Genomic DNA, 25,861 nt, shown 5'->3' on the forward strand with positions numbered 1-25,861 from the left:
CCAGAAAAGGGTATCAGAGTTGTGAGCTGCCTGGCATGGGTGTTGGGACCTGAACTCAGATCCCCAGAAAAATAGCACCCTCTTAACTGCTGAGCCATCTCTCAAACCACATATCTCAAAGTTTAACTAACCTATCTCTTTGTGGCTGTTTAGATGCTTCTGATGATTTATTATAAGGCTATAAGAAAGTCTCTATACTTCCATTGATGTGTGTCTACTAATTGAATACTATATGCTATGTGATATCTTCACAGGCAACAGTTAATTTACACAAGAAATTACTTGGGCGTGGTGGGTGACACAAACTTTCAATCCTAGCACTTGGGAAGCAGAGGCAGGCAGTTCTCTGTAAGTTTGAGGCCAACCTGGTACCAGGTTAGCTAGAGTGACTAGTGAAAACTTATCTGAAAAGAAAAGCAATTACTTGGGCAAACAGATGACACACCACCATCACCACCACCTGCTCCATTTTTGTTGTTTTTTTTTTTTCTCTTTTTAAAAGATGTACTTATTTTATATAGATGAGTGATCTCTCTGCATGTACACTTTCATGCCAGACGAGGGCATCAGATCCTAGTATAGATGGTTGTGAGCCAGCATGTGGTTGCTAGAAATTGAACTCAGGACTTCTGGAAGAGCAAACAATGTTCTTAACCACTGAGCCACTTCTCCAGCCCTTTGTAGTTATTGTTTAGAGTCTCTCTGTGTTGCCCTGGCTGTTCTGGAGTTTACTATGTAAATCAGGCTGGCCTTGAACTCACAGAGATCCACCTAACTTGGGACAACGCTTTTTAAAGCTTAGTATATACACATAGTATCAAATTTCTTCCCAAAAGTCCACACCTGTTTACATTATGACTCATGGTGGATTGACCTGCTTTTTGAAGGTTGTACCTGCCCATGGAGGTTGGAAGCGGGTTTTGGATCTCCTGGAATGGAGCTCTAGACAGTTGTAAGGCAATTCATGGGTGCTGGGAACTGAATCCATGTCCACTGTGAGAGCAGCAAGTGCTCTTAACGGCTTAGCCATCCCTCTGGCCTTTGGCTTGTTTTTTGATCATATCTTCACTGATACCAATTTTATCTTTAAGATGCAGCCTTTGCTAATAAAAGCAGAGAAAGTGGCTAGGTGGTGGTGTGGCCGCGCACGCCTTTACTCTCAGCACTCAGGAAGCAGAGGCAGGAGGATCTCTGTGAGTTTGAGGCCAGCGTGGTCTACAGAGTGAGTTCTAGGACAGCCAGGGCTATACAGAGAAACCCTGTCTCGGAAAAACAAAAACAAAATGAACAAAAAGCAGAGAAAGTGCTGTCTTGCTTCTTTTGACCTGAGGAGGCTGAAGGTGTTTTTCTGTTTTTATTCTTCGCCTTTTATTGTCTGTAATTTCTGGTTCCTATCCTTTGCTTATTTTCCCATCCAAGTTTTTGCCTTTTTGTAGCTTTGTGAGAGACCTGAGGATCTGTTTTACTTTGTCCTTTCATAGAGCACTCCTTCAGCCATCACATAGGGTCTGTCAGTCCTGGACGCCCTGCTGGGCAGAGGGGTAGCAGGCAGTTACTGAGCTTGCTGGGGGGAAGCTTCCTCCAGGACACAGAATAAAAGCCCAGCATTGTGATCCTGTGCTCAGTATTTTCTTGGAAAAATATGCTAGAACTATAGCTCAGACAGAACCTTAGAACCAGAATATTCTCCTGCTGTTTGTAGCCAATACTCAGAAAAACGAAACTGAAATCATAAGAGTTCTTTGTGTCCTCCCCCACCCCGAACCCCTGTTTCCCTCAAAGGAAAAAAGTGAAAGAAAAAAAGCTGTTTCCGGTTCATTTGAGAGGAACTCACAGGGTCAGGATTCATTCAGACCTACCTGTTGGATCTGGGGCAGAAGGAGACCCTGGGAGTTTGGTTAGATTAAGTGGTCACACGCGCATTGTGCTTGCAGGGCAGGCAAGAGGCCAAGTGCACACTGGAAAGTTCCGCTTGTGTCCTGGTGGAAAGCTAATCTGGTTAACCTTTGGTTAACCGTTCCCTCAGAGAGGTCTGTTTCTTCCCCGGTGCCCTAGTTGATTCCTGGGTCTGGCAGCCTGGCAGCGTGGGCAGGGGTGGGGGTGAGCCTGTCCTGCCCACTTCTTCCACTTGGGACAAAGCTCTCAGCCAGCTCAGATTTGCTGAGTCACCAAAGCTTGTGTGGTTGTGGCTGTGCTGCTGGGCATGTCCGGGCCCCTGCTCCTGTTGGTCCCTTCTAGTGGTGTGATCTTGTGCAAGGTAGCTTTGCCTCTCTGACTCAGTGCTGTGTTTTCTGTGCTGTTGATGAACAGTACCATCTCCAGATGTCCTGAGGGCCAGTGAGATGTCAGGGCTGCCCGTGGCCTGGGTACCTGCTTGCTCTTCCCGATGGGAGATGGTGACCTGGAGCCGGAGATGGTCCCACTCAGAATGGCGGGACGGGGTTGGGTGTCTTGTCTGTTTCACCTCCACATGGCACTGTGAGCTCTGGGTACAGTTCAGACATCTAGGCTTCTAAGACAGCTTAAACCAGTGGCCCCAGTCATTCATGGCGGAGGATAAAAGTTACCTCTTCCTTCAGCCTTCACATAGGTGTGTTCCTGGTAAATGGAGTCCAGGGTGGATTTTACCGCCAAGATCCCCGTTGGCTGGAGGCCTCTATACCGGTCCTGTGTCTAGGTAGTCGGGGAATATTCCTCATTTTTCCTGAATACTCAGAACTGAAGTCACTATCCCACCATGTGCTCAGAACTGAAGTCACCAGCCCGCCATGTGCTCAGTCCCTGGTCCTCCCTCACCCTGTCATGAGCACCAGCACAGAAATGCACACAGGACTACCTTTCCTCACCCTTCTCCCAACCTCACCACCTCCTTCTCAAACTCACCGCCCTGCTATACCTTAACACACCCCAATACATGTACACCAAAACAAAACAATCAAACCCACAACAAAAATAGAAAATGGCCTCTTCTCACTCGCGTCTACAAGCTTACTTAAAAAACGTAAGTGGGCCTGCTGGACATGATAGCACAAACCTGCAGTCCCAGCATTTGGGAGACTGAGGCAGGAGGACTGCCACAAGTTCAAGCCAGCCTGAGCTAGTTCCAGGTCAGACTAAGGAATAGAATGAGACGCTGTCAAAACAAAAGCCGTCCCTGTCCCAAGGCCTAAGTGGAACTGCCTGTTTCTCAGAGCCAGGCTCTCTGCTTGCCCCCTGAGGGTGCCCTAGCACTGTGGCCCCTGGCCTGCTGTCTTCTGTCTATAACACACCCAGGCCACCCACTCACCTCCTTCTGTCTGCCTCACCTCCCCAGGGTGTCTTGCCTTCCTTCTCTTATGGCAGCCCCTGCCCCAGAACATTTACCACAGCCCAACATCCAGTATATAATTTAATTGACCGCTTCCTTTGCCTACCATCCTTGCTAGCATGTGTACCAAACGAGGACAAGGGGCGGCGTCCCCGCCCCACACCAGTACTGCCGTGAAGAGCACTTCCTGGCACTTGGATGCTTTCAGCAAATATTTGTTGAGCGTTGAATGACTGATCGTGGTCCAGCACGCCAGCAGTGTCTTCACTGTTAGAGTCCCCAAGGTGAAGTTTGGTGGCCGCATGCAGTATGTACAGGGAAACTTGCTTCCTCTAACAAACCTGTCGCCACCGAAGTCACCTGGTTCATGCGGGTGCTCAGGCAGTGTAGGGGGTGGAGTTTGCTGGAAGGTTTGGGGGTGCTGATGGGATAGGAGGTACCTTGCACTTCCTGAGCATGGCGGTGTTGCATCCCTTCCTTCCTTCCTTCCTTCCTTCCTTCCTTCCTTCCTTCCTTCCTGTCGGCCCCTCTTTGGGGACCCACTGCTCTTCGCTGTCTCTCTGAGAAGCTGCAGAATTCTGTTAGCCATCACTCACTGACCAGCTTCCTGATTCTTGTGGTCCTGGCTTGCCTCCAGGGGCTCCTGTCAGTGTCTCAGGCAAACTCAGGGGAGTTTGAAACATCTGCTTCTATTTCTAGAAGTGGCCCGCGTTTGGAATACTGCTGTGAGGAGCCAGGTTTCTCTCTCCAGCCTTCCCACAGTTGTCCTCAGCCACTGCCACTTGGCTTCTTGACATCATCGTCCCTACTCTCTTGAGATTTAAGAGCCCCACGTCCCCCTGTCTTTCCATCCTCACCAGCTCTGAGCCGCTTCCTAAAGTCTCCGTGGGTCTGCATCTGTGAGTCCCAGCCGCTGCGCTCCTGTTTACTCAGCCCAGCTCTTCCCCTAACCCTGACGGTGGCCAGACCGCCCAGTGCCCTTCTTAATGCTAAGTCCAGCTGGAGAAGGATCCCCCCACAGAGGAGGAAACAACGCCCCCTGTGACCACCTACCTTGCCCAGGACACTCCGCCCTCAAGTGGCAGAGGTGAGATTGGATGCAGGAGGCCCCACACTGCCCGCCGTCCTGTGTTTCCTGTCACGCAGCATCTGTGAGTCTGCTGCTCCCTCTTTTCCCACTGGCCTTTCTGCTCAGTCGCCCTCCCCAAACCCCTCATGGGCCTGTCCTCTGGAACCTCCCCCGCCCCCCATGCACACTCTGTGGTTGTGCCAGGGAGGACTGTTGTGCCAAGTACCCTTCCCACGTGTCCTCACGGGCGGTGTGCACCTTCTGTTGTCTAAGGCTCAGCCTTTGGTAGGCCCATTTCTCCTACCCACCAGTCAGCAGCCCCCGCCTGACACACAGAGGGCCTTCGGCTTGCCCGCCTGCTCTCCCTCAGGCTAGCATCTCTCCCTTGCCACCAAATAACAGCAGTGCATTCTTTTGTTTCCTTAGAACAAGATGCAGATGTTTTCCAGAATTTTCTTCAACCTCAGGCAGTAAGTTTTTTTCCCCCGGTGAAGAGTCTTTTCCCTTGGAGACTTTAGAACCACACTCCGCAGTGCTTGGAAGGAAAAAAAAAGAAAGAAAGAAAGAAAGAAAGAAAGAAAACTGCAAACAACAGACAGAAAGCATAGGAAGAAAACAGGGGTCAGGTGACAGGTCTTCAGTCAGCAGGCCTCAAACATGACTCATCTGTCTTCCATGCTACTGTGGGCTCCTTCCCTGCACCTCTTTTGGATGCAGAGACATAGTGAGGCTGGCTTGGGGTAGCTTATTCCTAGAGAGGAGGTGGCATGGATGGAGGGATGCAGCTGACAGCACTTCTGTGGTGTCTCCTCATGCCAGGCTCTGGGATGTGGAGAACAAGGCACCACGGAGCTCCTTTCTTTCAGTTTCGTGTCATTGCTATTCTCCAGGACACACAGACCGACTCTGCGGTCCATGCTGGCAGAAAAGGCTGAGGGGGCAAAGTCTTGCTTTCAGATGCTCAGAGAGTGGGCTGAGTGTGTGAATACCCAGAGGCCAAGCATAGTGTCCACCAGAGACCTCTCAAGTGCAAGGGTGGGACCGGAACCTCAGAGTCTGGGCCATGACAGAGCAGCCACAAGGCTGATAAATAGTACTTCCTGGGAGGGGAAATCCATAGCAGGAGGAGGCAGCGTCTCAGGGGTGGGGACTCCAGTCCAAGTGGTTTGATAGAGCAGTTTCTTCCAGTGCGTACTGTCAAACCCTTGGCTGTTAGATTACACGTGGTTTGTGGATGCAAACATCTGGAGAAGCAGCGACTCCACTGTCCCTGGACCCCACACTCTGGAGGGGTGGACCTGAAGGATAGGGGTGCCCTAAAGGTCCAAGAATCCCCGCAGAACAGAAATTTGCCTATTTAACTAAGCATGCACCATCAAAGCCCCACAGAGTCCGTGCTCTGTGGCAGACTGTTCACCAGGGCTACTTTGTAGAAGTGTTGAGTCAGTCTTTGTGTACATTTTCGGTAAAGAAAAAAAAACAAAAACCTCTGTGTGTGTGTGTGTGTGTGTGTGTGTGTGTGTGTGTGTGTGTGTGAGTGATGTGCTTATAGAGGTTAGAGTTTGGTATTAGATACCTTCCCTGATTGCTTTTTAACCTTAAATTTTGCTTTTTAAAAAAAATTATTAATTTATTCAGATTACAACTCAGTTGTTATCCCATCACTCGTATCCTCCTGTTCCTCCCTCCCTCCCACTTCCACCCTATTCCCCTCCCCTAGGTCTATGACCAAGGGGGACCTCCTCTATATGGTCATAGGCTATCAAGTCTCATCTTGGTAGCCTGTTTATTCTTTCTTTGAGTGCTATTAGGCCTCCCTACCCAGAGGAGGTGGTCAAATATGGAGCACCAGAGTTCATGTCAGAGTCAGTCCCCGCTCTCCGCATAACTGTGGAGAATGTCCTGTCCATTGGCTGGATCAGAGTAGGGGTTCGATGTTTACTACATGTATTGTGCTTGGTTAGTGCAATAGTTAGAGCACACCCCCCTGAGCCCCGATCCATGCGTCATGATGTTCTTCTTGTAGGTTTCTAGGACCATCTGGGTCCTTCTATTGAAAACACACACACACACACACACACACACACACACACACACACACAAACGCTTCAGGAATTTGTGTGTCAGCCTTGCGCAGGGGCCATGCTAATCTTCTCTGGATCGTTCCAATTTTAGTATATGTGCTGCCGAAGCGAGCACTTAACCTTAATTTTTGAAACAGGGTCTCTTTGTCAGCCTGGAGCTCACTAATGGGGCTGGACTGGCTGGTCAGCAAGCTCCCATTATCTGCCCGTCCTCACTCACCCCCTTGCTGTCGCTCACCGTCCCCCCAGGTAGTGTGTGACTATGTTCAACTTTGTTTTTCAAGACAAGGTTTCTCTGTGTAGCCTTCGCTGTCCTGGAACTCTCTGTGTAGACCAGGCTGGCCTCAAGCTGACAAAGATCCACTTGCCTCTGCCTCCCTAGTGTTGGGATTAAAGGCGTGCGCCACCATGCCCAGCATGTTCAGCTTTTTTACGTGGGTTCTGGGATCCAAACTCAGATCCTCACGTTCCTGCGGTATCCACCCAACTGATGAGCCATCTCTGCAGCCGCGTGTGTTTTCTTCTTTTGTCCTCGTTTCGTCTTTCCTATGGCACACAGGGTTACTCCTGTCCTGTAAAATCCTCAGCCTTTGTCACGGCACTCCTTCAGACTCACTTCCTTCTTCTGTAACGTGGGGCCCAGGACATTAGCTTTCATGACGGCCATCCATGAAATACTGGCTTACACAAAGGCTTTGTTACGTGGCAGGTGCCACGCCAAGCACTTTATACAGCTCAGTGAAGATGGTGCCGGTCCTGCTGGCATCCTTGCCATGCAGGTCAGGAGGCCATGGCACACGGAGGCCAGGCCCAGTGCCCAGTGTTGTGCTGCTGGTGTGTGTTGGACCCGTGATTCAGATGCCCGATGGGCTTGCGGTTTGAAACCTGACTTCTGTCTCCATCTAAGGGTGTACCTTAAATCCTGCTCTTACAAAACCCCAAGAACAAGGTGGCTCATGAGTACTTAAGGGGAACTTGTGTTCCTCAGACTCAGGCCACTGTGTGGTCCCTTTTCTCACACCGAGGAAAGAGTCCTCTCTCTGGCTGCTCGCTCACTCAGTTACCTCATCGTGACGTTGTGTCTGCTCCACTTTCCTCCTGGGCTACTTGGCTTTGGGCAGCTGCTCAGCTGTCTGTTGGGTCCAGACAGCTCCCCACACCCATGTCACTGGAAAGCTGTACGTCTCCAACCAGACCAGGAGTCCTTTCCAAATGCCTGTGGTGGGGCTCGGGGGTCCATAGCTTGCTTACTCTCATCTCACTCCTCAGGGAGAAATGAAGCAACGTTCCTGTAGGAATGTCTGTCGGAGTGTGCCTTGTGGGAAGTTGTAGACCAATATATTCCGTGAGGCTCTTCTGTGCCATGGCTCTTCCTCAGAGCCCTGCCATTCAGAGTTAGTCCTCAGCACCATCCGGAAACTCTTCTCCTTCCTCTGCAGTCGAGGCCTTTTTGACAAAAGGAGGCCTTGTCTTTATTCACTCAGAACCCTGTTTTCACAAGGCCAGCCTCATAGCTCCAAGTGTGATCTCACTTATGTTCAGCCTCAGGGCTCCTGAGCACTTTGTGCTACTGGTGGGACTGGGCATACAAGTGCCACAAGTGGGCTGTCCCCAGGGCCTGCAGAGACAGTGCCTTTCAGACAGTACCCTGTCTCCTTAGCATCCACCCAGTCACACCTGTAACATCTGGTCCTAGGCCCCCACCCCTTCCACTTTCAATAACCTGCCACACCAACACACACACACACACACACACACACACACACACACACACACACACACACACACACACTCCAATAAGCTAATTTTCTCTTCCAGTCTGCTCCTGAGGAATCAAGACACTGGACTGCCACCTGCTGGAACTTTGTTGTAATAGCACTACGTGCACCCGCCCCTCCTGGAGTTGGGTAGTGTGTGCTGGGCAGGTGCCACCTGTTGCACTGGCTATGCTGTCATGCAATAATTTAAACACTCCATCTTTCCAAGTATACTAGAAGTGTCTTGACTGTGATGACTTTGGATTTCCATTGTGTCTGTGTTGACCTGGCTTTTGCCAGAGGCGACAGAGCCGCTTGCTGAGTAGCCCTAGTTACCTTAGATTCAGGGCGTTGGCTTCAATTGGTGAGTGTTACCAAGCAAGGTGGCTGAATTCCTCAGAGCCTGTCAGAGTATCAGGGGCCGCGGGCGGGGCTGGGGTGGACTGGCAGAAGGCATGGGGCCCATCAGCCTCTGGTCTCTGTTTAAAGCCACCATCCTCCAAACACATCAGGGCAACTGAGCAAGTATCAAGGCAGACAGACATCATGCAATGGAGAGTAAGGCTGGGGGTCACCTGCTGCGCCCCAGCTGGGGAGGGTGGCCACTTTAGGAACACATTGTCTCCAAGGGTCAGCTCCTTGTCGGTTGTAGGCATGGAGAGCAGAGGCCCTTGTAGGGATCTTGGGGGGGTGTGGAGAGCGTTGTCACAGCTGCCGTCGCCATCCACATTTTCCTGCCCTGTTACTAAGCCGCATTATCAAAGATTGCCGAGTGACGTCCTGCAGCCTCACAGAGCTCCGTCTAGCTGCCACTCTGTGGGTGACGCCGAGGGAAAAGAGGAAGTTGGGCCTTCACTGGGGTCTCTTTAAAGAGAGCTGCCTCCTCTACAAAGCCTGCTTCCTCAGAACCACCGGGCAGGCTGCATCGCTCCAACATGGCTTCAGAGGACACCCTTCCATGCTTGGGCCTGTCCTGATGAGCTAGTCCATAGACTTCCTGGTGTTACCCACCGAAGGCTGTTTCTCTCTTTGCCCTGGCTGCCAGCGAGCTCAGGAAGACTATGTTTGCCTGATCCAGGAGCTTTTCTGAGCCAAGGTTTGCTCTAGTGTGAGCTCTCGTCATGCTTTCCCCAGGAGTGCTGGTTTCAGCGTTTGCTTTTGAATCTTGCTTTTGGGGCCTGGATTTTAGCAGAAGGATCAACTGTAAAACATAGCGGATACCGACCTGGCTCTCTGTCCCCACTTTCTAGCTACACACACTGAGCAAGGTGACTCCGCTCACCAGGTCTTTATTCCCTCCTTGGAGAGTTGGGTCCTGGCTACAGTGAGGGAGTCAGTTGTTGTAAAGGTCGGTTTTGCCCGGGCCTGGCTGCCCTGTGGCGCTAAGACCCTAGCTATTTCCTTTTGTCATTGATCACCTCACCGTAAGACACGCAGCAGCACAGACAATGGAACCAGCTCTGAGTGGGTTTTCTGGGCAGGACGGTCTTCTGGGAGACAGACATTTCAGTCCTCAGATGGAAACATACAAGACAGCGCATGAGTCGGTCAGCCTCGTTCGTTTGTGTTGCTATCACAGAATGCCACAGGCTAGGGCGTTTTATAGTGACAGCAGGTTTGTTTCTAGAGCTCTGGAAGTTGGGAAGGTCACTGTCACAGTGCTGGCAGCGTGGTGAAGGCTCCTGCACTGTCAGGGTAGAAGTAGAGAGGGGTAGAGGTTGCTTTTGCAGCAAGCCCAGCCTTGTTTATAACTAGCCCAGTCTAATGTGGTGTAATCTAGTTGTAAGAGCAGGACCTTCACAACCCGTTGTTTCTCCTCCGTTTCCATCTTCCCACAGTGTTGGCAGACAGGGAGGTGGGGAGTGACGCACATTTAAACCATAGCTGTCACTCTCATGATGAGCAACCTCAAATGTTTTTTTTTTCCATATAGTGCTATCCATCCAGGACCTTGGCTACAAAAATGGCCTGCTACCCCAGTATATCTGTTGTATTAGAGGTTCTGTGGGAAGGTTCTGGCCTTTGTTCACATTATATGGGACTGAAAAGTCACAGTCAGGCCTGACACCAGGGCACTGGTGTACCATCTTGCTAGTGTTACCTGTCAGCAGCGGGCCAGGGTTCTTTTGTTCTAGTGGGCAAGGTGCTGCTCTTCCCACTAGCCTGCGGCCTCTCTCAGCCCTGGTTGTGATAGCAAGCAGGTGTGCCAGCAGGTAGACTCCTGCAGGTATACAGCTCTGGGGCCCTAAGCTGCACATGCAGCTGGCTTATCTGTGTGCCTAGGAAGTCAGGGTTCCCCAGCCCTAGGCAGCAGCTCGTGTTCCCGCTTCCAGGGAGGTTTATGTATTAGCACTCCTCAGCCCTTGGCGCTGGCCAGGGCCCCCCCACCCCTCCCCCGTTTCTCTTCTCCAGCCCTGTGCTGCTTTCTGTCTGTTTTCAGTCTTAGCTCTCCACCTTCTCTCTCCTCCCACTGCCCCACTTTGCTATGGCAGGAGCCCTGGTGGCCGCCGCTTTGGCCACTCTTGCCGCTTCCGCTGCTGTTGGCTGCTGAGCCTGAGGCCCTGCCTTGTTTGCAGCTGTGAGCGCAGCCAGCTGCGGGTGCTGCTTATGCAGCTTGGCTATGTGACTCGTGCTCACACGCCAGATAGGTGGTCACTCCACTGCTCATGGTAGCAGCTCAGCCACTCTACTAAAAGTAGGTAGGAAAAGATGGTGTACCATCTAACAGCAAGAGAGAGACAGAGCAAGAGGCGGGGCAGGGTGGGGCAGCGCAGTGCTGCGCTGTGCAGGGGCTGACTCCCAGCTAGTTCATGAATTAGTCAAACTTAAGTGGCTGGAGAAGGGTGTTTACACCAACCACAGCAAACTCCGCACAGAACGCTTGTGTTTGCATCAGCCACCGATGCTGTGCCTCTGCCTCTTAGGGGGAAATGGCTGCAGGTTCACCTAGTGTTTACCAAGGATTGTAGTAGTGAAAAGCCTGCTACAAACTGTTTAGAGCTGCCCTGGCCGGCGATGTGCTTTCAGCATCCAGAACAGTTCACTGAAGCAATCATGCAGTTTCCTCAAGGCATCCACGGAGTCTTCCAAAGTGCCAGTGCTGGCATCCAGTCATCCGGCTTGCTGTTCGGCTGTTACTTATGGCTGTTTGCTCAAGGTAGCCAGTGCGGAATGAAAACATCTAGAAGCTGCCAGTTAGGGAGCTTTGCCCAGTACCCCCAATTCTTCCCTTATTTACAGGGAAATGAGCCCTGGGAGTGTTGACAGAACTTATCACTAACAGTAATAGTGCCCCCATGTTCCCCAACCCCCAGTGCTGGGGCCTCATGCATGCTAGGCAGTGCTGTCCTACTGAACTGTCCTCCATACCCACTAATAGTGATTTTAAAAGTGATTTGATCCCATCTCATTAGCACGAGGCAGCCAACTGATAGAACATAATGCTATTTGCAGGTAGCCTTCTGGGGCTCTGGGGCAAAGATGAGAGAAAAGAGGTGTCGACACGTGGTCCAGATGGAGGGCTTGGATGTGGACGATGGCATCCTCCTACTCCTTTGTTTTGTTGTTGATGTGTTCGTTTGTTTTGAGACTGGGTTTCTTTGTGTAATAGCCCTGGTTGCCCTGGACTTGTTTTGTATGTAGACCAGGCTGGACTTGAACTCACAGAGCTGCGTGCCTCTGCCCCTGCCCCTGCCCCTGCCCCTGCCCCTGCCCCGAGTGCCAGGATTAAAGGCATGCTCCACTGTGCCCTGCAGGAAGGGTTTCTTAAAGGTTGGAGTTTACCTTTGTCTTGCCCTGCTCCGAGAGACACTGTGCTTCCTTTGGGTGCCCACGAGTGGCTAACACTCCAGCCTTGCCATTCTCAGCTGCAGCAGCCACTGTGCAAGGGCAGCCTGGGCTAGCTTCCGCATTCTGCTTCTTTGGATGGAGCTCAGGGGTCTCTGTGCTCTGAGAGCAGGGGCGGGAAAGACTGTGCCTGGTGTTCTTTCCAGGTGCACTGCACAGGCTTTCCCATACCCGACTTCGCTGTGCTTTTAGTTTTCTCCAGCTCAGAAGCAGCCCTGGACTGCAGGACGCAGGGCAGTTTCATGAGTGCCCTTCACATGCTATTTGCTTGCTTGTGCCAGGGGCAGTCCCTTGAGCCCTCTGCCAGCAAAGGTCCCTCCCTGCCTTGCCTAAAGCCTCATTCAGAAGCAAGTAGCACAGAAAGCTGGGCCTTTTGTCTTTGTTTTTTGTTTGTTTGCTTGCTTTTTTTTTTTTTTTAAATCTCCTGCCCCTTCAATTGTTCTTCGATCTAAGAACACCTTCTTGGAAAGAAAAGTTTTCCAAAAATAATGTCAAGTGTCATCTCTGCCTCACCCTCCCCACCTCTTCTAACGTGTAAGAGAAACCTTCACAGTTTGTTTTATATAGACAATGTCAACTTCTGAGTTAGCAGTTATTATTTAAAATTTCTATAAAGTAAAATTTAATATTACAAAAGTCAATCAAAGCGAGGTGTTTCCTGTGGAGCAAGGAAATGTAAATGTAATGAAGCCTGGTCTGTCAGGGACAGAGGAGGGAAGGGACCCCAGCTTGTCAGTCAGGGACAGAGGGGGGAAGGAACCCCAGTTTGTCTGGTCAGGGACAGAGGGGGGAAGGGACCCCAGCTTGTCAGTCAGGGACAGAGGGGGGAAGGAACCCCAGTTTGTCTGGTCAGGGACAGAGGGGGGAAGGGACCCCAGCTTGTCAGTCAGGGACAGAGGGGGGAAGGGACCCCAGTTTGTTGGTCAGGGACAGAGGAGGGAAGGGACCCCAGCTTGTCAGTCAGGGACAGAGGGGGGAAGGGACCCCAGTTTGTTGGTCAGGGACAGAGGAGGGAAGGGACCCCAGCTTGTCAGTCAGGGACAGAGGGGGAAGGGACCCCGGCTTGTCGGTCAGGGTCGGGGGGGACAGGGACCCCAGCTTGTCGGTCAGGGACAGGGGGGCAGGGACTCTGGCAGTAAGACGCAGGACAGTATCAGCTGCCCATAACTGAGGCCCTGATTGCTGGGTTCTAGTTGAGCAGGGAAGATGGGGGTGGGGTGGGGGGCCAGCGGGACAGCTGGTGAAGACCTTACAGGGATCAAAGTGGGTCCCAAAGTAAAGGCGCCCCCTCACCACCCAGCTCCTGGCTTCCTCGATGTTTCTTCTTGGCCTGAGCCCCTGGACAGTGTGTGAAGAGGGTGGGCTGGCATCGAGTGAGGGTGTGCCCAGCACGCCCTGCTATGGAGTTTGAGATTTTTCTGACTTAAGGAAAAATGAGGCTTTGAGTGGCCTAAGCGAGGAGGATGTTCTCTCACTGGCCATAGTGGGAGGGGGCGGATGGAGAGGGTTACATCTGACAGTCTGACAGAGCATTGGCAGGGCGTACAGGGATGTAGCTAGGTCCATCCCCCAGAGGAGCTCTGGGGTGGAGTGTGTGTGTGTGTGTGTGTGTGTGTGTGTGTGTGTGTGTGTGTGTTGGGGGTGAGGGGGGAGAATGTACAGGCTAGAGTGGAGTAGGCCTTACTGACTTGGGAATTGAGAAGACGGTGTGCCAGCTGTATAGGGAATCAGATGGAGTTAGAGTTACATATGTTAAGCCTGGAGACTGTGTGACTACTTGCTGGTTTTTTGTTTTTGTGGTTTTTGTTTTTGTTTTTGACCAACTGCGTCTTAGGGTCTCGAAGAGCCTGATCTCCAGATATAACATGTATGTGTGCCTGGACTGTGAACAGTGTGAGCCAGGGTGCGGGAAGAGTCAGTGGAGAGGGGCTCCAGACGGGGATAGCCATTCCAAGAGCTTAGGGCCGGCAAGGCGCAGGCAGCATCTTACAAAGACTGCAGGAGTCAGCCAGGGTAACGCCAGGCTTTTGCTTCAGAACATCAGGAGAACACTGTCAGGTGCAGTCCTGCTCGCTGCAGGCGGGACAGCACAGACGCAGATGGCAAAGGCCCCGTGTGGTCCTTCCACGCCAGCTCTTCCTGCCATGGTGATCGGGACAGCCTGCAGGGCCTGGGTTCTGGCAGAAGGAGGTGGCATGAGCCCCTTGCAGACATCATGCCCTCTTAGCTTTGGGTGTGTCCAGACATCTTGGTGTTGGCAGGGATTTTCTTTAAATACCTGGGTTGGTCTTGCTGGCATTTGTTTGGACTAATTGTTTTCTGTTGCTCTGGCCCTCCGGGTTCTCACTTGCAATGAGAGCTGAACAATTGTTTTTCCCAAAAATGTGTGTGTGTGTGTGTGTGTGTGTGTGTGTGTGTGTGTGTGTGTGTGTGTGTACTCATGAATACAGTGTCCATAGAGGCCAGAAGAGGGCATTGGACCCCTTGAGGCTGGAGTTTGTGAGCAGCCTGATTGACTGCTGATAACTGAGCGCAAGTCCTCTGGAAGAGCAGAACGCTGTCTCAGTTGCAGGGCTCGATGTCCCGCTCTGTTGTTTTGAGACAGGTCACTCTGTAACCCATTCTGCTTTTGATCTTCTGACCTTGTCATCCTCCTGCCTCTCTCTCTTAAATAGTGAGATTACAACCATGAGCTACCAGTCCCAGTTTAGAACTGAACAATATTGTCAGTTGCTTCTGGCAGCCCCCAACTCTCAGCATGACTTTGGCTAGTCTTGCTGCTCCCCAAGCCCAGCTCTGGGGACGGCAAAGAGGAGAGAAGAGAGCTGGCCCCGCAGTGGGGAGGATTGAGCAGGCGGTGAACAGCTGGTTAAGGGAAACCAACCGCTGGTTGAACAACTAGCTAGAGGAACTAGTTGTTGAGGAGAAGTTGAGGAACAGAGGAAAAAGAAATACTGGGAGACTCGGGCGTATGCGGTACAAGCTGAAGGTCTTAAAGCCCGGGAGAACTTTTCTTCTGGCTCTGGCTCTGTCTCTGTCTCATTTGCTGTCTGTCTGACTCCTTGCTTGTCACCCATCTCTCCGTCTCTCTTGCTGTTCCCCATCTTTCCATCTCTTTTGCTGTTCCCTGTCTCTCTGTCTCTCTTGCTGTTCCCTGTCTCTCTGTCTCTCTTGCTATTCCCCATCCATCCGTCTCTCTTGCTGTTCCCCGTCTCTCCGTCTCTCTTGCTGTTCCCCGTCTCTCCGTCTCTCTTGCTGTTTCCTGTCTCTCCGTCTCTCTTGCTGTTCCCCATCTCACTCTAGCTTACTCTCTCATGTCTGTTGCTTGCTTGCCCCCTCTCCTTGGGCCGACCGCAATATTTTATTGAAATGAAGTTCAAATTTTTTCATGACAGATTACATCATGAATTTTTTTCATCTTTTACAATCAATCACTAGGGCAATCAAAAAATCAACAGAGTAACAAGGAAATACAAAAAGTTCTGTAACCTACAGCAAAAATCAATTTTCAAGCAATGGTCAACATGACTTGGTTGTTATTTTTTAAACAATACACAGGAAAGTTCAATCATAATGTTCCCTGGGCTAAAGCCAATGTGTTTACAAGATGGTCACAGCAACATAGCTTGAGCAAAATATTCTCTAAAGAAAAAATTTGACCTACTTTCAGTCCCAGACCAACAGGTGTGCTATCCAAGCCTAGGCTAACTGCCAAGGGGTCCTCTATTGTAAAGTATCTGTAAAGTATAACATTCCAATCCCACTTTCTATTGCTCTCAAAGCAGATTCTAAGGAAATGTTTCTACAGGTAACAGTATCTAGCCAGGTACTGTTATTTCTAGGTCTTAACTTTCTTTCATGCAGTTTCTGCTTGGGTGCTCACAGTCAAAGCAACAAAACTCTATCATTGTCTCAAGCCTTTGGCCAGACACTCTCTTTCAGCATTCTCTGTGGGAAAAAGTTTTCCCTATATGATTTTCTTTAGGGCTGAGAAATAAAGAGAAAAAACAGTTTTAGGAGAAATAGCAGATTTCTAAACAACCTGGACCATACATAATATTTAGGGGCAGTGCTGATCAGTCAGAGATATTTGGAACTTTGTCAAGCAAAGCCTCTAGATGTCTAGAGATCATGCTGGACAGTCAGAGGTCTCTGAAACTTTGTCAAGCAAAACCTCTATGGCTTATCCTCATGTCTGCGGCAGGGTCTATTTATGGTGCTTGGATCTTCCCTCGGTAAAACGCATGCAGCGGTAGCATCCGCCTCCTTGAGTGATGGTCAAGCTTCTGTAAGCTAACTCATATAAGTTAGTAAATGTCTAATGTAAAACAGCACCCGGACATTCACAGTTATGTAACCCAGTAAGAGACGTAATAAAACTTGCCTACCTTTCCTGACGATGTGTCCAAGAATCCATATTCAGAAGACATGGTTCTCACAGGAAGCGTCTGCCAGATTCCTCTGTGCGTTTGCAGCTTAGGTTTCATAGGGATGTAAAAGATGGCCAGTGCTGGACCAGTGAGTATGGCCAGGATGCGGTGTCATAAGGATGTAAAAGAAAGATGGCCAGTGCTGGACCAGTGAGTGTGGCCAGGATGCAGTGTCATAGGGGTGTAAAAGATGGCCAGTGCTGGACCAGTGGGTGTGACCAGGATGTGGAGATAAATGGGCTAGGAGCCTGTCCTTCATGAGTCAGGAGCTCTCTCAACCTCCGGCCCCCCCAGTTCACAAGAGACTGCCAGACATGTTTGTCCCTGTCTAACTCTCGGGGTTTCTTTCCTTGGGTCTCTCTTGTAGGATTTTGGAAGAAGCTGACTGCCTGGAGGACAGTTACAAAACATGAAAGTCACTTTGAGGTGACCAGCAGGTGCAGCGTAGTCCCTTGCACCTCCCACGCTGGATCGAAGCCTGGGAACTGTAACTTCAGGTAATAAATAAGTCCCCCCCCCCCCAGCCCCTGGTAGGTGATGGCTGTTGTTGGCCTTCGGTTGTTGAGTGGCAGATACTGGTGGCACCTCTGGTCTGACATGTGCAAGGGGCCAAGGATCTACAGACCACCAAGGCCTGGAGGACAGGGTGTGTGCTCAGCCTCTTCCCTGCTTCTCTGAAGGCTGGGGCGAACGTCAGCAGTGGCCACCCACTGCGACTTTTGTAAGATAATCCCCCAAAGATCGAGTCAGAATAGCCAAGGCAGTTCTGAAGGTTGACAGTAATAAAGGGAAAGAATCTGTTCGGCTGTGTATGGGGATGGCCTCGGAAGAATCGTGTGGGAGTAGATGTAAAAGAACCAGATTGGGGGTGGGGGTGGGGCGGATGGGAAGCCTGGGCGTGGAGGGTCAGCAGAGGAGCCCTCGTTAGGTGTTCGGTAACAGGAAGTGGGGCCTGAGAAGCAGTTCTGGGTGTCGTGCACCCACTCCAGGGATGTGAGAATTGCCGAGCCTTAAATGGTCTATCAGAACAATTGCCAGAAGGATTAGATTTGTAAGTATGTATAAATAAATAAATAAATAAATAAATAAATAAATAAATAAATGTAGGGTCTAGAGAGAAGGCTCAGCTGGCGAGGGGCTAGCCAGGCAAGCATGATGGTTTGATCCTAGGACTCACATAAAAGCTGGGCATGGAGGCTGGAGACTCAGCAGTGAAGAGAACATACTACTCTTTATATGAGTCCTGAGTTCGGTTCCCAGAACCCACCTTGCGTGGCTCAGAACCACCTCTGACTCTAGCGTCAGGGAATTCAATGCATCTGGTCTCTGTGGGCACCTGCACATGTACACAGATACGGGCACACATATAATTAAAAATGTTTAAAAGGGGGTGTGGAGCAGTGGCTCAGTGGTTTAGAGCCCTGGCTGCTCTTCTGGAGGACCTGGCTTCAGTTCCTACCACCCACATGGCGTCTCACAACATTCTGTAACTCGTTCCAGCGGATCCAGGGCCGCCTTCTGACCGCCAAGGGTACCAGCCACTCGTAGTGCATATACACACACGTATAGGCAAAAGCATCCATATGCATAAAATGAATAGATCGTGAAAAACAACTTAAGGGGTCTGGAGAGATGGCTGAGGTCAAGAGCACTGGCTGTCCTTCCAGAGGTACTGAGTTCAATTCCCAGCAACATGGTGGGTCACAACCATCTATAATGTGATCTGGTGCCCTCTTCTGGCCTGCAGGTGTACATGCAGGCATAACACTGTATACACAATGATAAGTAAATCTGAGAGGGAGGGAAAGAGAGAAACAAATTACAGCTGAGTACAGAGGCGTGCACTTAGAACCCAGTGCTGCGGAAGTAGACACAGGTAGATCCCTGGCACTTGCCAGCAGCTGGTCTAGCCCAGTCTATGCGCCCTGAGTTCAGTAAGAGACCCTGTCTCAAGCAATGAGCAGTGATGGGAGAGGACACTCGATGCCAAGTGCAAGCCAGTACGGTGGTTTATGCTTATCACCCTACCACTAGGAAGCTCAAGGATGTGGAGCACTGTTTGAGGCCAGCCTGGGCTACACAGTGAGTTCCAGGTCAGCCTGGGCTACACAGTGAGTTCCAGGTCAGCCTGGGCTACACAGTGAGTTCCAGGTCAGCCTGGGCTACACAGTGAGTTCCAGGTCGGCCTGGGCTACACAGTGAGTTCCAGGTCAGCCTGGGCTACACAGTGAGTTCCAGGTCAGCCTGGGCTACACAGTGAGTTCCAGGTCAGCCTGGGCTACACAGTGAGTTCCAGGTCAGCCTGGGCTACACAGTGAGTTCCAGGTCGGCCTGGGCTATGCATCAAGATCCTGTCTTAAAACAAAGTAAATAGCTAGGCATGATGGCGCATGCCTTTAATCCCAGCACTCGAGAGGCAGAGGCAGGCAGATCTCTGTTAGTTCGAGGCCAGCCTGGTCTATAGAGTGAGTCTAGGCAGCCAAAGATACACAAAGAAACCCTGTCTCGAGAAACCAATAAAATAAAATAATTAAAAGCTACAAAATATTGGCATAAAGGAGAATATTTGTATTATGTTGTTTAGAAAATGAGCTCTGCACACTACGCTGTGGGCAGTCAGTAGAGCGGCACCCCCCACTCTCCAGTGCTCAGCGCCTCACAGGGAGGGCAGAAGAGAGGTCGTTACAGGGGAAATATGGATTAGAGAATCCTAAACAGAGGTATCGAGCAGAATGTCAGCAGAAGCGGCACCAAGGAAGATTTAGCAGTGCACTGCTCTGTGTTTTTAGTCCTGTGCCAGTGAGAAGACGAATGGAGGGGTCAGGTAGCGTCTTGGCTCAGAGCCTGAGAGCCAGAAGGATGGAGGCCACTTGACCACTTAGGGAGGATGAGAGGCTTGCTGGGAGGGAAACCGAATGTGTCAATATGGAGTCTCTGTTGCATACTCAGGTGAAGATGCGGGGCATATGGGTGGTTGTACAAATCTAGAGTTCAGGGGACAGCCAGGCTGGAGATAGGAGCTTGGGGTTGTCACAGTATGGGTGCTTCTAGGGATTGAGTATGGACAGGAAAGGCCCCTAAGCACCCATGGGGCTCTTAGTGTAGATGGAGATGAAGAGCCAGGTTGAGAACAAAAAGGAGTGGCTCCACCAAATAGAAGAGTTATGGGAAAATAGCTTCTCCAAGCCAGGGACAGCAGCCGGAAGGAGCCATTGGTGGATGTGCTCTAGAGGGCAGCCACAGTGCTGCAATGGCATCGTGAAGGAAGAAAGCCTAACCTGCAAGCTAAAGAGATGGCTCAGAAGTTAAGAGCACTGTTTGCTCTTCCAGAGAGCTAGAGTTCAATTCCCAGTGGCCACACTGTGGCTCTCAACCTCCCTGACTCCAGATCCAGGAGATCTGGTGCCCCTTTCTGGCATCCATTAGCACCAGGTACATAAGTGGGTATATACACATACGTACAAGCAAAATACCCACCTATATTAAATGAAGTTAAATGGAAATTTTAAAAAATCTTGACCTGAGTTAGATTATATGGAGAAACCAAGAAAAAGCTGAAGACAGAAAATGGGACAGTAGGAAGACGGTATCCCAAACAGTTTACTTGGCATGGGGATGGCACAGTATCCAGCATGATGGGGAAGAAATAATGTGTTGTGGGTTTTTTCCCCCCAAGATGTAGGTGTATGGCTGATGTTCATCCAGATGAGAATGCCCCACTTGTGTGGGGAATGTGGACAGTGTTGCAGGGGGCCGGGGCAGGGGGCCCTGGAACGACATGGCAGGCCCCTGGGTGTGGGGCTCCTCAGCTGCAGCACCTGAGTGGGTTAGCCACCCTGTGAGTTACAGCAGCTGAGCTAGCAGGGCTGGTGGTGTGGCTCAGCGGTAGGGCATTTGGCAGCATGCTTGAAGTTTTGGCTTCAGACTCCAGTACTGGGGTGAGGGCGGTGTGGGAAGGAAAGAGAGAGAAAGGAGAAAAATTATCACCTAAAGTGAGAGTGAGGGGGATGTTGGAAGTTGGGCAGGAGAGACAACAGGAAGTCCCCGAGAGCAGAAGGGACAGTTCTGGCCAGGGGTGTGAAGGAAGGCTGGCAGCTCTGAAGTGTATTTTTTCTCAAGCGCACAGGTGAACACTGGGAGAAATGAGGACTGAGTACAGACAGACTCCAGGGGAGGGGAGACAGATGTCTACGAAGGAGAAGCAAGCGCCCGTAATAAGTAAAGGAAAGTGCTGTGAGACAGCGAGGTCTCCCTTTGAGACTGACATGGGCTCTTTGGGGAACAGAAATGACCAAAGCTGCCCACTAGCTGTCCTCCCCCGAAAAATAATTCTAAGAGGTGACAAATGGAGACACCTGCATAATGGGGTAGCTTCCGGGGGTGGGGAGGGGGAGGGCAGAGACAGAGAGAGCATGTGTAAAAGTTGGCGCTGGCCTGCTAGGAGGGGCTGGTCACTAGCCTGAGGGCAGAAGAGTGGGCTTGGGAAGCAATGCTCACCTCCACACTCTTGCTTTGCAGATGTGGGAACTTGGGTCCAGAGGGCGGGAGTGACAGCCCCGGTCAAATCCTGTGGACCTTGGAGCCCTTGGCGGCCCACTGGGCAACCCCTCTTCACCAGGGCTTGGAGTTAGAGTCCCTTGCAAGGTACTTACTTACGGCTTTTTTTTTCCTTTTGAGCGAGCTTACACTGCGTATAAAATATGAATTTGGAAAATGGCTTGTACTTTCATTTGCAGTGTCTTCACTAATTACGCAAGCAGATGCTGACAACAAAGGGGTGAGGGGGGCCAGGGCGGGGTAGAGAAGACTGGGCAGACCTTGCTGATGGGGAAGGGAGAGAGAAACCACAGTATCTTAACTCTGCAGTAGGACTTTTCTTCTGGGGAGGAATGGTAGTCAAGGCTATGCCTTAACTAATGTAGCCCAGGCTAGTCTTCAACTCATGATTGTCCTGCTTCCAACCCCCAAGAGCTCTGTGAGCCGCCGTGCCCAGCTATCTGTACGCCTCTTATATTTTGTGCTTTTCCATTTTATTTTAACAAAAATCATAACAAATGCACACACACACAAAAGGCCTGTGATCATGTTTCTTTCATGGATTGTGTAATTACTGATCAGAAGGAAATGAAGTCGCCTGTGGCTGAGTGCATGTGGGACTTTGGGTCACCTCGCCAAGTCTCAGGCTGGCTCATTCTCCCCAGGGTAGGGCCTAGAAGAAACCACTAAACCACCCTGGGCACAGAGATACTCGCACAGAGATGTAGTGTCTTCACAGATTACAAAATCAAACCCTCAGAGCCAGTGCGATGCTTTCCCCACTACCTTGCCTGCTTCTTCCGGGCTGCTGGGTGAGCATGCTACTGCAGTGACAGACCCATGTCATCAGTGCCACCCGGGCCCTGCACACCACAGAAGAGCATTGAAGCAACTCTCCCAGAGCTGCGGAGGTGGCTCCTGCTGCCCTTCCAGAGGACCAGATTCAGTTCCCAGCACCCACGCTGGGCAGCTGGCGGCTGCTGTACCCGCAGCTCTGGCACCATATTCATGTCCATGTATCCACACACATACACATAATTGAAATTTAAAAAAAAATCTTTACAAGTAAAGTGTTTAAAAGGAAAAACGTTCTAGGGCTGGAGAGATGCCTCAGAGGTTAAGAGCACTGTGTGCTCTTCCTAAGGTCTTGAGTTCAATTCCCAGCAACCACATGGTGGCTCACAACCATCCATAATGGGATCTCGTGCCCTCTTCTGGCCTGCAGGCATGCATGCAAGCGGAATACCAAATAAATAATAAATAAATAAATCTTTAAAAAAAGAAAAAAGAAACCTTCTCTTGCCATCTTTTTTAGCACCTTCCTTCCAATGGCGGACCAGAGAATGGACATTTCATCAACAATCAGCGACTTCATGTCTCCAGGCCCCACCGACCTGCTCTCCAGCTCCCTGGGCACCAGTGGTGTGGACTGTAACCGCAAGAGGAAAGGCAGTGCCACCGACTACCAGTAAGGCCATGGGACATCCGTTCATGTCAGTGCACGGGCGCGGAGCACCTGGCCACAGCTGCCGTTGTTCCCAGAGGTGGAAAGCTAAGGTTCTCTCTGAGGGCCGTGTGCTTGAGTTCAGCTCATCTGCTCATAGATGACTGGCAGAGAAGGCCAGTAGCACTGCTGAGGTGTTTGTGCCACCTACTGTCCCCAGGGTGTTCCGTGTCATGGGGGGAAGGAACAGCCTTAAAGCCAGACCGAGTTGGAGAACTCCGGTCTGGGAAGGTGGTTGTCAGGGAGCACATCAGCCTCTGTGAGGAAGGAGACAGGGTCTGGAGGACTAGGAGTGAGCGTGCCGACAGCCTGGGGACAGCCACACTGTTTAACTTAGCATGCAGCTGCGTTGTTAGGTAGTGTTTCTGGCTCTCTTTAGACTTGGTGACTTTTCTTATAAAAGTCAGTACATTTTTCTGCTCATCACCCACTTTCCTGCCCTGTAGAACGAACGGACGGTCAGAGGCAGGTTTTATTTCGCTGAGTCAGCTGGGGACAGTCTGTTGAAGAGCTTTTCTTTTGTTGAGCTGAGTATAAAGTCTCCGAGGAGGTAGCGCGCCCCTCCCCTGCCCCCCAGCAGATGTCCTCTCTGCTGAAGCCCACAGGTGGGACTTGAGGAACACCGAGACGGAGCTGGGATTAGTGTGTAAGTCATCCCAGATCAAGGCGAGAGTCACTGCCAGGGCATGGAGAGTGGGTGTGAGGACCCGAGGCTTCTGCCATAGTGCTTACTCCCCGACACAGACCAGGCATTTTTTGTAAAGCTTTCTCTTGGGCAAATGGCAGTAGAGGCACTGAGTCCCTCTAAGAGACGTCCAGGAGTCAGTCAGTACCTTCCTGATGAGTGTTTGGGTTGGACAAGGGAGTGAGCTGACCCTAAGGAGAGACTAGAATGCTTTCCTCTGGGGATTTCAGTCAGTGTTTACTGAACCGCTAAATACTATAAACATGGTTTTCTGGGGTCTGCGAAAAGGAGATGGGCTTTCCTGTGAGCCTGGGGCTGCCGGCGTGGTTTAGGAGCAGCCTGCAGTGGCAACGCCTTCAAGATGCTCCCTGCCCCGGGCCCCCTGCCCCCTGCCCCGGGCCACCTCTGTTCTTCATTGTCAGTGCTTTCCTTAGCCCGTCCTCACTTAACTGTCCCATTCCGCCCCCCGCCCCCCAATAGACAGACACGTGCACTGGTGTCCTTGGTGTTTGGTGTGCTTTGAAATGGAGTAAGCTTTATTTATCATCTATCCGGAACAACCAAGGAATGAGATGGCACAGATGTCTGGCTACTGTGGTTAACTAAGTCTCCGTAAACACTGCCGAGTCCCAGTTCTCAAACCGCCACACTATGAACAAGTTTTATTTAACATGCACACCGTGGGGCCCATTGATAACTTTGTTGGGTACTGTGGAATGCCAGGCGAGACTTTATAGTAGGGCCTACTTGGTCGTGCTTGCTTGAGTTACTGCTATACGTCCATTTCTGTATCACGGTTATTTGAGCTTTCTGGATAGATGAGAGCCTGCTGTATGGTAAGAAGTTAACGCTGCACACCTGTATTAACATGCGGTCATCTCCTCTTGTTTTTGCAGAGAAAGTATGGACACAGACAAAGATGACCCTCATGGCAGGTACCACACCCTAGTGATTTGAACTTCAGCCATCGTGCGGCCATTCTCTCTGCACACTGAATGCAGGCTCAGGACCGTCCCCCCCCCCAACCTCCCCCCCCCCAGACTCTAGCATGGCTACTAACCAAGAAGCCTTGTGTGTCTGTAGAGAGGCAGTGGGGGTCTGGCGGGGAGAAAACAGAAACATGTAACCCTGCCAGCCATATCTGGGAGACTGAGTTGTCTCTCTTGCCCTCCCTTCCAGGTTAGACTATGCAGAACACCAGGGGAGGATCAAGAATGCACGGTAAGTCCAACCTCTGCTTTTGTCTGCAAAACAGTCTTTCAGTTGCTTGGCGAGCAGCCAAGAAGGCGCCATGTGCGGTTCCCAGTCTGTGGTGTTCTCTTAGGCACCTCAGGAACTAAGAAGGTGGCTGCAGGTTCCGGCCTCTTTAAGCTCCTCCTGTATTGAACTGGCCTTGACTTGTTTCACATCTAACCTGGAGGCAACCGTGAGGGTAGCAGGAAGGCGTTCCAGGCTGTTCTCCCTAGCCTTCCCACACGGCCTCTTCTGTACTCATCGGCCCTCCAGAAGACATTGGTTGAGATGCCGTTCCAAGGCAGGGCCTCACCTCTGACGGGGGCCTTTATTGTGCTACAGGGAGCATCTAAAGGCCAGATCTTGGGCACACCTGCTCCCTAGAGATCCAACTTGGTCCTTCTTGTCCCAGTCACACTTGCTGTTGGGTCTCCATGCTTCCCCGCCATCACTCCTAGGGCGAGTTGAGGTTGTATTGTGGCACAAAGAACCAGCAGGCTGCAGACCCTGGCTGACCTGAGACTTGTAGCTTCTGCCTTGCGGGCCAGCCTATGCAGGTGGCTCTGTGGTTCCGGGCCTACTTCTCCATTGGTGATGCTCCCTGTCAGAAAACATCAAGTGCACATCTGTCAAGGAGATCTTATAGGGGAGTGTCCTTCTGCCTAAACAGGTAGCCAGTCCAGGGGTGGATATGATATGACATCATCCTAAGGAAGCCAGGAAGAGAGCAAGAATCTGTCACACCCAGGCAGGTCTTGGGTGATCCAAGAGGTGTTAGTACTAATTACTTCCACTAGACCAGGTGATGGCCTCAGCAAGCCACACGCTGGGCTGCTCACAGGCTGCAGAGACCCTTGCTGTGGGACCTGGGTACTTGGCTATGCAGAACCTCCTAACTCCCTTTTTCTTCCTGCCATCACCATCCAAAAACCTGGCCGTGTAGAATCTAAAGAAAAGAACAATGAGGAAAAATATTCAGCAGACAATTCAGTTTGTTCTAAAATGACAGTTGTCATAATTTTTTCTTTTCTTTTCTTTTCTTTTTTTTTTTTGAGACAGGGTGCACACACACACACACACACACACACACACACACACACACAATTAAAAGATGGAGTAAGCATTAAAAACAAATAAATGAAAAAAAAAACCAAATCAACTACCTAATTCTAAGTTATCAATGAGACCATTTGGGGATGAGATAAAAGTCTAATTTGAAGCAGAATGTGGTGGTGCACGCCTTTAATCCCAGCACTCAGGGAGGCAGAGGCAGGTGGATCACTGTGAGTTCAAGGCCAGCCTGGTCTACAAAGAGAGTCCAGGATGGCCAAGGCTACACAGAGAAACCCTGTCTCAAAAAAAAAAAAAAAAAAAGAAGAAGAAGAAGAAGGTCTAGCCGGGCGTGGTGGC

The 25,861-nt window shown here is 50.9% G+C and overlaps 1 protein-coding gene across 4 annotated transcripts in view; it reads left to right on the forward strand.

Annotated features, from left to right (window-relative positions):
- The first annotated feature begins 4,027 nt into the window (after nt 1–4,027).
- The window catches only part of BMAL1 (basic helix-loop-helix ARNT like 1), a 50,238-nt gene continuing 28,404 nt past the window's right edge, over nt 4,028–25,861 (forward strand). For 2 of the 4 annotated variants that reach the window (XM_084772988.1, XM_084772989.1), the window contains exons 1-7: nt 4,028–4,394; nt 4,803–4,846; nt 16,861–16,990; nt 21,012–21,137; nt 22,345–22,497; nt 24,115–24,153; nt 24,398–24,439. In XM_084772988.1, coding sequence (XP_084629114.1) covers nt 4,294–4,394; nt 4,803–4,846; nt 16,861–16,990; nt 21,012–21,137; nt 22,345–22,497; nt 24,115–24,153; nt 24,398–24,439 — 635 coding nt within the window. In that variant the 5' untranslated portion in view covers nt 4,028–4,293. The remainder of the gene's footprint in view (nt 4,395–4,802; nt 4,847–16,860; nt 16,991–21,011; nt 21,138–22,344; nt 22,498–24,114; nt 24,154–24,397; nt 24,440–25,861) is intronic. The other 2 variants (XM_084772990.1, XM_084772991.1) reach the window with 1 other exon arrangement.

This window comes from Acomys minous (assembly GCF_964271855.1).
Source record: "Acomys minous genome assembly, chromosome: 2".
Taxonomy (NCBI): domain Eukaryota; kingdom Metazoa; phylum Chordata; class Mammalia; order Rodentia; family Muridae; genus Acomys; species Acomys minous.